This window comes from Populus nigra, chromosome 1 (assembly GCF_951802175.1).
Source record: "Populus nigra chromosome 1, ddPopNigr1.1, whole genome shotgun sequence".
Taxonomy (NCBI): Eukaryota; Viridiplantae; Streptophyta; class Magnoliopsida; order Malpighiales; family Salicaceae; genus Populus; species Populus nigra.
The window spans coordinates 1,288,476-1,302,615 of NC_084852.1; the positions used below are offsets into that span (position 1 = coordinate 1,288,476).

General features: G+C 33.4%; 1 protein-coding gene across 1 annotated transcript; it reads right to left on the reverse strand.

The window, feature by feature from the left end:
• Nucleotides 1–789: 789 nt before the first annotated feature.
• LOC133695202 (probable WRKY transcription factor 14) lies at nt 790–4,711 on the reverse strand. Its single transcript, XM_062117083.1, has 3 exons — nt 3,585–4,711; nt 2,694–2,834; nt 790–2,091 (listed from the first exon to the last, which is right to left on the reverse strand). The coding sequence occupies exons 1-3, from the start codon at nt 4,199–4,201 to the stop codon at nt 1,503–1,505; spliced, it is 1,347 nt and encodes a 448-aa protein (XP_061973067.1). The 5' UTR covers nt 4,202–4,711; the 3' UTR covers nt 790–1,502.
• Nucleotides 4,712–14,140: the final 9,429 nt, after the last annotated feature.

The window sequence follows — 14,140 nt, forward strand, 5'->3', positions numbered from 1 at the left end:
TACTGAGATTGGTGTCGAAAATGGAGTGAACCATTAAAACATTCATAATTTTGATAACATTTTCGAAATGTTTCACTGCAAAAAACTATATATTTCAGTGCTAGGCAGGAGGCTGTGACTTGATGGGAGTAGTTTAAAGCAGTAAAGCTACAGACAAATACAGAAATTTGAGAGCTGAATGTAATGCTGTCATCTCATGAACTTCATTTTCTTCATGAGGATTGTGGCTAGCTAAGGTGCTAGAGGACTAGCAGGATTTATGTTCATGAAAGATATATATCACTTGTCCCAAAAACAGTAGCTCAATTAATTAAAGTTAGAAATAACTCAAATAATGGATGGAAGTCTTAAGTAAAATTATCAAGAATTTCATGTTCTTATTATATATATATAAAAATAGATTTAATCTCATTACACAAAACTGAACCTCAACTTCTAAAACAAACACACTAAATTAAGCCATGAAACACGAACCAGTAACAAAAGCGATCGAGTCTAAGAAGATTATCTTGTTAGAACGGGTTTATTACCATTGAAAAGTAATCCTCCTCTATATATATATATATAGAGGAGAGAGAGAGAGAGAGTAAATGTCCACCTCCAAGTGGCTGGCAATTCACATGCAAAAGATTCAATGCCAACCTCGTTTTGCTGGTTATCTCAATATTTTAATAGAAATGATTTTGAAAAGAAGCTCATATGGCAGGTGTGTTATATAAAAAAAATTGTAAGAAAATTTGTTTTTCTTCCTTAAACAATCCTTTGATAACTAACACTTGAAGTCAAGAATAAAAAATAAAAACAGCACTGTATTGGATGAATAATAAAAGACAGAAAGCTGAGGAACCCAAAGCATTAATGATATCTCTCTCTGTATACACACATTCCTAGAGATCAAGACTGAAAAGAAAAGTCAAGCTTTTCTGAATTTTTTAATCCAAACCCTTGTATATACTCTTGGTCATCTTCTTCCATTTTATGCATGCAGTAGTATTTTTTTTTTTTTTAATCTAAAGAATGCCCACATGATCACCAAAGGGAGGGAGGGGGAGAGGGTGGAGGGTTGTTCTTGAGTAATTTTCTCCGCTTAAAGATGAAATGGCAAGTCCCATCTTGTATAAATCTCTTCATTGAGCTTTCCAGTCATGTCTGATGCATGTACTTATTTTAACTGTTGAAACCTTCTGTTCCTCAGCTTTCTGTCCCATCCACCAATATTCCAAAAGGAATGCGGGACTCATTAGGTCTGCTCCCAATCGACCAGCAGCACTGTCTTTTTACTCTCTCTTTCCCTAGCTAATTTTCCTGGCTGTTCTGGTAAATAACAAGAAACAAAGGAAGAAGAAAGTAGGAAAGAAAGAAAAAATCTCCTCCCCACATGAAATCTCAAAGCTGAAAGACAAAGGTTTATAGCAGGACCTTGAATGCATTGTAGTGCCACAAATACTCAACAACAGACTATGTTTTTAGATGGGAAATGGCATTGTTGTTTCAAGGTCTTGTTATAAACCCTTCTTTGCTTCTCCAAATGAAGTGTTTGTGTCCCCAGACCAATCAAAGATACTGAATGGATCCAAGTCCTTACTTTCTTTCTGCTCATCTCCATTGAATTCTTGTGTAAACAATAGGTCAAGAGGGTCAGCATCTATTTCTCCCAGTTCAGCAAAGAAGTCTCGATCAGATTGATCTGGCATTGATGGCTTGTAACTGTGAGAAAACCCTTCACTGAAATCATTATCATCCATCCCCATTTGCTTGTCAACGTCATCAAACTCCTCTTTGACAGATGCACTTGCTGTTGACCTACCACCAACAATATTGGTAGGAGACAATGTATCATTGCTGCTCTCCTTCTGTTCTTCTTTTGTATTTCCTGTTTTTTGTGATTGAGAACCCGTGGGGCTCTTTGAAGCTGCAGTGCTCTTTAGTGGCTGGGACCTTGTTGAGCCCGCTAGTGCATTTCTCTGAGTTGGCCATGGATGGTTATGCTCAGAAGTGTAGGTGATCACCAACATGTTAGGATCAGTTCGGCTCCGCTCTACTTGTTTCCTTGCTGAGCAACCCTTAGAGCTGCTGCATCTATAGTAACCCCTAGATGTGTGGAAAGACATGGTTTAATATTCTGTGCAATTTTTCAACCAAATATTTACAGTCCATTTTTATTATAATAATTACTTAAATCAAATTTAAGTTCACTATTTAAAATATTGAGCCAGTCATGGTGAATCTATGCTTAAAAAAAACTCAGTATTTTGGAAGTAATTCCTGCGAATGATTCAAGCATGCAAATACATTAGAAAGTGGAAACTATTTGAATCTGTTGAGCTCCAAGAACAACAGCGCATCCATTTATCAATACTGTAAGTTACAACCAGTAAATCAATGTTAAAAAAGCTGTTTACGTACCCAAAAAAACAAGCTGTTTGAGCTCAGTGTCTAGGGAAACTTTACTTGGGTTCACCAGAACTTTTTCAGGACATTACTTTGCAACAATTTATTACATTTCATGTCCAAGAGGGAGAAAGAAAAACAAAAGGAAATAAATCAAGAAACAATTTTCTTTTTCAGGCAATGATATAATTTGTCAGAGAAAAAGAATTATACGAAATCCAGCTCTTTGTTCTTTGTAATCCTGGGAACTTTATATATAGTTATTATGTATCTAGAGTGACAAGAAAAACAAATTTTCTTACCTTGGATAAGGAGAACCCTTGATGGGTTTTTGTCCATATTTTCTCCATGCCCATAAGTCAGATGGAACTACTTCTCCACCAGGCCTGCTGTTTGCAGCTGCTGGTGCTGGAATACAAACCACCTTCTTTGCCTGACTCTTCCTGAAATTAATAACAATACAAAAATCCTTGGTCTTTCCTTACCTTTCCAAAATCCAAGGCTCAAGATAGAAGAATTCACTGAAAATGATGATGAAGAGGCAATAAACAAATATCAACGATTTTATAAACTTTAAAGTATTGTGCAAGAATGATTCAATTTCCATTCTGGGGCCGGAATGAATGCATCAATTTGAGTTTTTTTTCGTCTATAAGAAGCATGAAAGGGATGGCAAATCCCTAAAGACAACCGACTGTACATCATTCAAGCACACATATAGCTATCTTTTCAGGTGATCAGTTGAGGAATATAAGCAAATAAATAAATGAAAAGTTGCTTGAGATAACTACTAGCATGAAAGCTATGTCTGTGAATGCTATTATGACACAGTTAGGCTACCTTTTCAGGTTACTTGATTAAACCCCATCAAAGATTTTGTGTAATGTAGACAGTCAGTGAACAATCTCATCTGAAAAGTGAAGGTGTTTGCTACCCCTATCAAGAACCTATCCATGTAATCAATCAAAAGACTAGCTAGTACATATACTTTATGTCAAAACCCTAGATTCCTTAGATCCTGTTCATCACCACTCCTATGATTATACTATTTATTATCATCATCAACTTCAATTAATGAAGTCAAGATTATTAAAAATAAAAATAGCTCACACTAAAAGTTGCATAGAAATCAAAATTCAACTATATTAAATTCATAGAAACAAGTGACACAACTAACTTTAAGAATCACTTACCTTCTCTTGATCCCCATGTTCCTTGGAGATGAGATCTGCACTTGTCCAGTGTTCTCCATCAAGCAACCTTTTGAGTTATTAACATTAATTATATCACTTGAAACCATAGCAGAAGGCTTAAACCCTCTCGGCGAAGAACCGGTAGCAATAACCGGAGAATTACACGGCGAAACAGGCAGCTTTGGTGGATTATTTGGTGAGATCTGAATTCTTGAAAATATATTGCAAGGAGCAGGAGGAGGAGTAGCAGCCTTATGGATCTCGTGATTTTCAAACACTCTTTGATGAGCAAGAATACTACTATTAGAACTAGTAGTAGCACTATTTGCACCAACAAAACTACTACTGTGATCATGATCAACACTAGTAGCACCTAACACATGATCTGCTGAATTTTGGCTGCTAAAATAGCTTGAACCAGCAGCAACGTTAAGCTCATGAAGAAGGGGATCTCTCATGTTGCAAAAAGGATCACCAAAAAGATTACCTCTACTCTCTCCCATAGTGGATGATGGATCAAAGGGGAATTCCCAGTTTGAAACAGGAACATCTGATTGGCCTAAAGCTCCACCACTAGCTCGAAGAATATCTGTTAAATCACCTTGATAATTATCCATTTTGAGGCCAAAAAACCTGCATATACTAGCGTGGAATCAAAGAATAAGAGAAGAACGATGGTAAAGGGTCATTTATGAAAAGGGATAGCTAGAGAACAGTATTGTTTGGTGTGGGGATTGTCTTAATTTCTTACACCAAACAAAACGTTAAAAAGAAAAAAACAAAACAAAACATGCAAAATCTAGTTTAGCTACAAGGATCAAGGTTTTTGGTTAAGACATGGCAGCAAGCAAGAAAACAAGATAGGTTTGGAAGGTTGAAACTGAACCGGGTGTTTCTTTGTTGTAGTGCTTCTTCTTGATTTGAAGAACAAACAAAAAAGGATTTAAATTTAAAAAAAAAAAAACACAGAGAGAGAGAGAGAGAGGGAGAGGGAGAGGGAGAGGGAGAGGGAGAGAATGATCAACAGAGTCGCTGACTTTTCATAGATAAAGGGTTCTTCTCTACACGCAAGAATGAGAGAGGGGGAGAGGGGGTCTGGGGGTGTGTTTTTTTAAGTTCAAGTGAGAATAAAGATATTGAACTAGCTAGCTAGCTAGCTAGGTGCTGATTTATCTTATAGTTTTTTTTTTTTTGGGTATAAATTTATCATATAGTTAATAAAGTTTGAATGTGTAAGTCTACGGCATGGCTTGGCAACGCAAGCTGCACGCACCCATCAAACATATGATTTTTATTCGCGAAAAGTAAGGTGCCCTGTAGTGCGTAACATTACCAAACAAATTATATTACATGGTTAACGAGATATATGTTTCTTATGAATATTTATATGCGGTTTTAATGCAAATAATATATCTTTGATCATAATGCGATCAATTTAATCTCTTTAGTGTGTAAAGTTCGTGACTTTAGAGAATAAGTTAAATGGTTAAAAAAAATTGTTTTTTTTCTTGATTTTTTTAACCGTGATGTTAAAAACATATAAGATAAAAATTTAATGAGGGTTTGTTTTTGTATTGCATCCTATTTTTTAAAATGCTTTTTAAATTACTTTTGATGTGAAAATACATAAAATTAATACTCTTTAAATTTTTTGGATGATATTGATGTGCTGATATAAAAAATAAAAAAATATTTTCAATCAAAAAATGCTTTTAAAAAGCATCGTACACACAATACTACTTAATCTTTGTTAATGTCAACCATCTAATAGGTGGTCAGTAGTAAGAGCTTGGGACCAAAGGGTTTGTTCCCCAGTGATCTCAGGTTCAGACCTTGTGGTTGCTAATAGGATGACCACTAGAGACTTATATGGTCGTTAATTTCAAGGCATGTGGGATTAGTCAAGAGGTACGTAAGGTGGTCCGAATACCCATATTAATAATAATAATAAAATCTTTGTTAATGTCTAAGATAACTTAATTAAAAAATAATAGTGGAAGATTATTAGTCCAAGGTCAAATTCATAGTAGACCTAATTTTATAGTATTGTTATTATTTGTTAGGGTAGGTTGATTTTTAGTTTTGTACTCTTGCTTTTGTCTCAATTAAAGCAAGGAAATGAAAGGAGACTTGTGCAGTAAAGTCCTTTTATTTTATATATATAAAATAATAATAAGTGATGGGGAAGTAAAGAGGCGGCAAGTAGCCGCATTTCTCGGGAATACGTTTCGAAACGCTTGATTAGTGAGACCGTGTCTGACTCTTACTTTTGTATTTTTCTTTTCATTTCTTTTTTTTATGAGAAACGTTTCGAGGGCAATGATGAGCACCTCTGATTGTGATGTGCTTGTCTCTTGCGCATATGGTTAGCTCTCGATAGTCTCTCCCCGCCCACATTCCCACCCAAAAGAGAACAAAAGGGAATGACCAAAAATTTTAGCAAAATATATAGTAAGGGATTTGATGTCAAGTCTGTGTGGGGAGGGTTTTTTTTTTTTTTTACCCTCTCTTTTGCATCAAATTCTCATTGCATGGTGTCTAATAGATGATAAAATTTTGAATTGTTGTGGGGTGATTCCAGTAGTAATGTAGTTTTACAACTGCGTTATAAGTTTTGGGTTAACCTGTGTTGATTTAGGTTATTTTTTTTAAACCTAAACTAATCTAAATTTTATATAAACAGGGCTGAGAGTTTGTCAAAAGTTTTAAAATATAATTAGGATAAAAAAGAGAAGGGAAATACCAAAATATTTAGCAAAATATATAGTAAGGGATTTTATGTCAAGGCTGTATGAGGAGGGTTTTTTCTTCCTTTCTTTTACATCAAATTCTCATTGCATGGTGTCTAATAATAGATAAAATTTTGAATTGATGTGTGGTTATTCGAGTAATAACTAACATAGTTTTAAAACTCTATTGGGTTATAGATTTGGGGTTAACTTATGTAGATTTAGGTTAATATTTTTAAAAATCATCAAAATGATATTATTATTTTGATTTTAATTTCTTTTCAAAAATAAATTCAGTGAATTTTTAACCAAATCACGAGTTCACTTAAAATTTTTATAGGGTTAGACAAGGTCAACTTCTTTTATATATATTAAACCTAGACTATTCTAAACTCCATGTCAACCAGGTCAAGAGTTCTAAAATATAATTAGGATCAAAATATAGTTAGAATTGCTTCCAATAAAGGACTATACACTCAAATCCAAAATGCAAACTCTAATATTGGTAACACCTAATTAATCTTAATCAATGTGAAGAATATACATAATCAAAATAAGCATTGACAATGTCGGTTTCTGCAAGTGTTAGCTCATACTGAAACATGCTAAGCACTAAATCCAAAATTAGTTAAAATTGATTGATTCAATTAGATGCATTGATGTCAGCTAATCAAAAACCAGGTCACTTATAATTCTTTGGATCCATTCATAATATAACTATTTGGCGTTATTAACTCAATGGAATATGTGATTTAAATTGCATTAAACATACAAGCCGTCAACTTTTTTCAAACTGTGGCTAGCTATGCGAAAATCATAGAAAAAAAATTATGGTTTTTGCGGCCAATGCGTAGATAAGCACACACTTAATCAAAACATGACAATAAACATATGAAATCTAACCATTTAGTAGAACAAATTAAGAAGAAGAAAAAATGTAGCAGTAAATACCTCTGGTTATGGATGCCATGATCGTTGGAACACACTTCATTCCAGAACATGGATGCCCTTGAATTAGGGTTTTCTTTGTAAACAAGGGTTTAGAGCAGTATATAGTTTCAAAGCAAGATGGACATGGAATTATACAACCAAGGGTTTTACGAAACCATAACGTTAAAAAAAGAGTTTCCATGGAAAATAAATGGATCGTATATAGGAGTGCTGATTTTGTTACAAGAGAAGCAGGAAACACATATAGAGGAAATTAAGAAGAATTGATATGGAAAAAAATAAAAGGGTTTTTTTTTTGGGAAATAGTTTTAGGAATCCCATGAATCAAGCCATTGAAAGTGTATTTATTTTAATTTTTCCTTTTTAATAAGATTATTTTTATATTCTTTTCTTTAATTGATAATTAATCATGCAGAATTAATTAAAAGTTTAATTTGTCAACAAAAAGATTAGCAAAGAAATCCTAGATTGAGAGTGTGTCCCGGCCAAATCTCTTTGTGCTAATAACTTTCTTAATTAAACAATGTTAATTTTAGTCCTATTAAATACATTTTTCTCAATAAGTAAGACAATTTCATTTAATAATCCAAAATCTCTTTGTGCTTTAATATCCTTAGCTACTCAACACAAGAATGATCAAACATCAGCCATAGATCAAAATTTTGGATGATGGATCGATACTCTTTTTTTTTTTTTAATTTCTTGTTTAATTTGCTCCCTTCGTTACTGACGACCAAAGAGCTTGAAAACTTTAGGTGATGCAAGCACTTGCATCACTGATGAGTTAAATTTTTTGGGTTTTTTTTTTTAAGTGGTTGATGATAAATTCATAGCCGGCCTTCTTAACCCCTCTAGTTTCGAAGAATCAAAACTAATTTTTAATTAACACTCAAGATAATTTTTATATCAAAACCTAGTTTTTTTAATCAAATTTTAAATAGGCCACTATATTGTTTCTTAAAAAATTAAAAAAAAATACATGGATACACAAATGTGTGTTTTGGAAATGCAATTTCAATAAAAAAATACATATAGATTTTTCTTTACATCAATATATTAAAATTATAAAAAAATATTTTAAAAAATATTTTAAAAATCGAGTCCAATCCCATTACCCATACGGAAAAGAAATCTAGACCCACTAAATCCATTCAAAGTCAAAGATGGGTTGACTTATATGGCAATATATATAGCATTGGCTTGGTATTGTGGTTGTGATTTATCTTTGCCGGCTTTCCTCCATTTCAGAATCCACTTTATCTCCCACTAAACGAGTGTAACAATTTCCAAGCACTTTCCATGATGTACAAATTTGGAGCTAGTCTAGCTAGCTAGCTATATGTACGCAAATAATTTACAGATCCAAAGAGATTAATTAAGGTTTGAATAAATGTCACTCATGGTTTTTAACCATAATTAAACTTGAAAAAGGTGATTAATTATCATGCATGGGATTTAGAAGCATATCTAAACTAGGGTCTCACGTTCTATGTCGGAAAGATAAATGACAAGCTATAAGATTAGTTTTATGTATATAATTAGTTTTATGTCTAAACACAAGATTTTTTTTTTAAATATAGTTTGGTGTGTTGTTTTGTAATAAAGTTGGAAGATTTGGTCACAAAAAGGTCAAATAACATGCCTTTTGTTTCTTGCATAAAAGTAAGGTTTCTTTTATGAAGTTGGGTGTGATGGTGCTGATTAAACATGCATATATAGTCATGTTTGATGAGACGTATTGAAGTGATGACCGATAGATGAGAGCTTTGAGCTACAATCCAAGGTTTTTGTTCTTATGTTAGAAATTTTAAAGAAATGCTTCTTCGTGGGTATTTAATAGGTGGTGTATAATGATTTTTAAAAGTGTTTTTAAATTGAAAATATATTAAAATAATGTTTTTTTTTAATTTTTATTTTTTTATATTAATACATCAAAACCATTTAAAAAACCATCAATTTTATATATATTTTTCATAATAAACCATTTAAAAAAGATTTAAAAAAACAGATTCTCACATTCTGATCATTTGTGTATATATAGCTATATGTAATTTCTATCTATCTCTCACTCTCATATGTTTAAATTAAAGGAAAGTAATTATGAGATGGGATGTTGATGTGGTGGAGGGAGGAGAGGTGGCTTTTTTTTTAATTAGTATGTGATGAATTGAATCTTTCAAGGGGCCAATGATCATCAAGGATATCACCGACCCTCGTCTATTTGATGAGACATTTTGAGAATCTTCCATGCCTAGCAACAAATCCCACTCTCTCCCTCCCTCTCACTAAGAGCACTTGGAGTTCTTGGCTTTGGACTCCTTCGAAAGACCATTGCTTGTTGCCAACTACATATCTTCCCGCTATTTTCTAACTATATTTCATGACCCATCCTCATTCTTACACGTTCTTGGCTTCCATTAATATTTCAGGAAAGCTTGACTATGTCCTCTCTCTTTCCGGGTGGCACATGTACATGATGTATGCACACGCCAAAGTACAACCTCACAGCTATATACCTCCACCATGAAAAATATTGGGAATTTAATGTTATATTAAATCCAATTAATGTCCAAGCTAGCCTAATAAATATGCCACATGCATCTCATCAAACAAACAAAAATCCCACATGAAGATGGGAATAGAAGAATAGGGCTATGGTTGGTGGCCTATATAGATAAATATATATAAGTTTTGTATAGGGAAATTGAATTATATATATATGTCAACAAGATTATTAACCTAATGTAAGATTTCCAAGTTGGGGTGTCTTAGTTTGGTGGTCCTCGTTGATCCCATTTTTCTATGTCTCTTACCTTCCTTCCTGTGATCTATATTCATGGGCTTCAATTGTCAAGCAATATATAAGAACTTGCTAACTGGGATTCTCTCCTTAATCTTTAATTCTCTCCTGTGGGGTGGTCCAATATCCCATGGAAACCCTAGCTAAAGCCAAGCTAACTAGTAGTAACCTAGCTAGTTATGGATGGATCATTCATTTGATTGGCTCCAGACAACACTTGCCCCACGTTCCTGCATGACACAGTACCCTCCTCCCCACAAGAGAGCAAATTGAACTGGGATTCTCTGAGCATTACTATACATTGTTTTTGTCTTTCCAAAAACACTAATCAAAAGATTTACAAGCATCTATGTCCATGTGCACCCACCACCGCAATTTTTTATCATCAGTACTGCCCATAGTATAAAAATCCGTCACTCAACAATAGGATGCCACTTTCTTCGCTGATGACGAACATTTCTTTCAATAATTAATCTAATCTAATAAAAAAGTGGGGTATATATGATCAAAGATCTAATTAAGATTAATTAAAATGGGGTTTCTCTCTAGTTTAAATTAATATCTCGTGTTTAGTTGTCTTCGCCTGCAATGTCAATTGATATGGCAGGCGAGAGACACTTGCATAAGCATCTTACACCACCCTACGTAAGCCGTCTACCAGCAAGTTCACCGGTTACATGGATCGCGGCCGTCGACGTCTTCTACATGGACATCTTTGATCGACACTGCCACCGGTTTCTTTGTTTTTAATTTAATAAAAAAAATAATTTTAAGATTTTAGTTTCAATTAATAATTTGATTTTTGAATAAGTTGATAGACACGAGGGTTCTTACCAAACCGATAATCTACATTTTGGGTACGTGTTTTGCATTTATGAGATTTGTTTTCTGAACAAGAATAATGTGTGTGTGTGTGTGTGTGTGTGTATGCGCCAATATGAGAAAGACACATTAATTGATCTCTAGTGCTAGACATGTTTTGAATTCATGAAATTTTCAAACTCCATAGAGCTCGGGAGCCCTGATGATCATGCGTGGGGTTCCTGCTTCTCACCACCAACCACAGTGCCTATTGCCTAGGCTTTTGCTAAAGAAAGAACTACTTGAACTAGCTGGACCAATTAATATCACGATGCCTTCAACTAAGGAAGCTTCTTCCCGAAGGAGTGCAAACCAAGCCTGTTTTTTTTGTGTTTTTTTTAATCTTATGATGATCATGATCTTGAGAACATGAGACCAATATTATTGTAATATATGCTATATATAGGCACATTGGAAACAGCTAGCCGAACCATCTTCTTCTTGATTGATTAGTTTATGTGTGATATTTGACATTTAAATTAGGGTTTTGGATACTTAAGAGCCCTTGGATTGTGTGGCATGTAGCCCTTACCCATGTGATATAAATTACTTTATCTCCAAAGAGAGGAAGCTAAAATCTTAATTTTAGCCAGTAATTGAGGGATCCTTTAGAGATCCTAAGCCCCTTTAAGTGCAAATCAAGTTCAGAAAACCATCGTCGTCATGCATTGATCACATCTCTCTTAACTATGCTAGAATTCAGGGGACAGTTTGGCATAAGATGTAACGAAGCTAGCTGTTTGATGCAAACTGTGGCATTGATTCTGTGTTCTGTCAAGCAAATTGTCTCGAACAAGTTCTTAAGTAATGTCTAGTGGAGCTAACTACAAAATATATATATCTTTTGATTGATAAAACTCAGTGAAGTAATGAGACGATGAATTTGACAGATTAAATAGCAAAATTTAGGTGGATTTAATGGGTGAATATTTTAATATTAAAAAATATATCATCTTAATTTTTTTTTAAAAAAATTAATCCATGTGTTTTTTTTGAATTTCAAAAAAACCTCTGATTCGAAAGGCCCGCAGCGTGGGTAGGCGGCTCACAAAATGCCCGAAGAAGAAGAATGTTGAGCCTGAACGGAAACATCATAACATGTGGTGATGGACTCATGGTTACCTGACCACATGGCATTGCAGCCCAGAAGAATATTGAGCTGCTACAAGACACAGGGCAACTTATTTCATTGCAATTCCCGGACTGAAAGAGTGATGGGCTTGAGCTTGATCGTTGTTCGGGTTTCAGACACGGAGATGGAGCTTAATTTCAATTCACAACAACTGCTCCGCCCATAAACTGATCTTCCGTGGAGACAGACACATTTTCCTTCGTAGCATGCCCACAACTATACCCCGAACGAAAAAAAGAATCGAGGATAAGAAGCTGGTCGGTCAGCCCCCCGGTTTTCTTTGAAATCTGATTATAATTGTTTTTTAAAATATTTTTTATTTAAAAGTTTATTAAAATAATATTTTTTTATTTTTAAAAATTATTTTTGATATCAACACATCAAAATGATCTAAAAATACTAAAAAAAAATTAATTTAAAATAAAAAAAAAATTAAAAATTTTCAAAATTTTTCAAAAGCTCTTTTCAAAAGTAACCTTGCCCTTCTCCTTTTTTCTTTAAAGATTGAAAAAAATACATGACTTGATACCATAGAAACAGAACTAATAAAAATTTAGAAGAATGAAATTAGGAAAAAAATTAATGAAAAAAAATATTAAAAAACAAAGTATTAGCAAAACCAAGAGAATGAGGACTAAGTCTTTAAAAAAATCAAAATTATGAATCTAAGGATAAAATTAAAAAAAAAATTAGATAAAATGATGAATGATTAAAATATTGATGGTCAAACATTAAATATCATCAAATATTGAATTGAATGACAAAATTGAAAAAAAAAATCAAATTCACAAAAGAATAATAATAAAAAAAGAATTTTAATTTCCAACAAACTTAATGATAATTGATGAAATTTTAATTTTTTTAAATGACTGAAGCCAACCCGGCGGTCCAGCCTTAAAAAGATGTAACACAAATTATGAGGCTGGATCACAACATAAAAGATAAATCTGAAAAAATAACAATGCAAAATCCCCAACCAACTAAAATAATTAGGAATAAACTTGAAAAAACAAGTTAAAAGTAGTTTACAAAATATAGATTTGAAAAGCAAATCATAAGAGATGAAATTGAAAAACAATTCCAATCAAGAAAAGATAAGAATAGCTAAAAATAACAATTAAAAGTGTGATGATTGTATTTGATACAAAACTAAAATATAAAGTGATAAAATTCAAAAACAAATTAATTCAATCAAGGATCCAAAACCAAACACACCACAATTAAAAGAATAAAAACTAAATCTAATACAAAAATCAAGTGTAAAGTGATGAAATTAAAATAAAATTAACTCAATAAATGATTCAAGATCAAATACATTGCAATTAAAAAAATGAGAGCTAAATCTTATATAAAAATCAAGTGTCAGGAATGAAATTGAATAAAAAATTAGCTCAATAAATAATTCAAAACCAAATATATTGTAATAAAAAGAATGAAAACCTAATTTAATTTAACAAACAAATAGCCATATTTTTTTGCAATGGCCATTATGGTTTCTAAAATGAGAGAAGGAGGGAGGGAAAAACTCCCTCCACGTGATGACCGCGAACATATGTCTTAACACCGTGATGAGGGTGGTGAGGCGCACTAAATGCTACCATGAATGATGATATTAAGTGCAAATAGGAGTGTCGCAGGCGTCACCTGAAAGGCACGGGCGACACTAGGGGTGTTCACGGTCCGGTTCGGTCCGGTTTTAACATAAAAAATCAACCGAACCGGAAAATACTATTCCTTGTTAATATAACCCGAACCGAACCGAGAACCGGTTCAAACCGAACCGGTTTTGTTCGGTTCGGATCGGTTTTTTAGCCTTAGAAACCAGAAAAACCGAAACCAATTAAATAAGAGAAAACTTGGCCGAATCACAATCACTGGACAAACTTAGCCGAATCACATTCAAAAAAATCGTTGTTGAAAACTTTGAATCCAAGCCCTTCGGTTAAGATCTGAAAGATCTCCTTTAGCTGAATCACAATCACTAGATCTATCAAAGCAAGCACAACTACATGTTAACAAAGATTCCAATAACATCCTGCAAAGGCGCAAACTACCGGGACCTCGCTAGCACAACTGCATGTTA

Excerpts from the sequence above, each read along its gene's own strand:
- LOC133695202 (XM_062117083.1), bottom strand. The coding sequence starts at position 4,201 with ATGGATAATTATCAAGGTGATTTAACAGATATTCTTCGAGCTAGTGGT. Across the intron at positions 2,835-3,584 it reads AACATGGGGATCAAGAGAAG|GAAGAGTCAGGCAAAGAAGG; the intron begins GTAAGTGATTCT and ends TATTAATTTCAG. Across the intron at positions 2,092-2,693 it reads AAGGGTTCTCCTTATCCAAG|GGGTTACTATAGATGCAGCA; the intron begins GTAAGAAAATTT and ends CCACACATCTAG.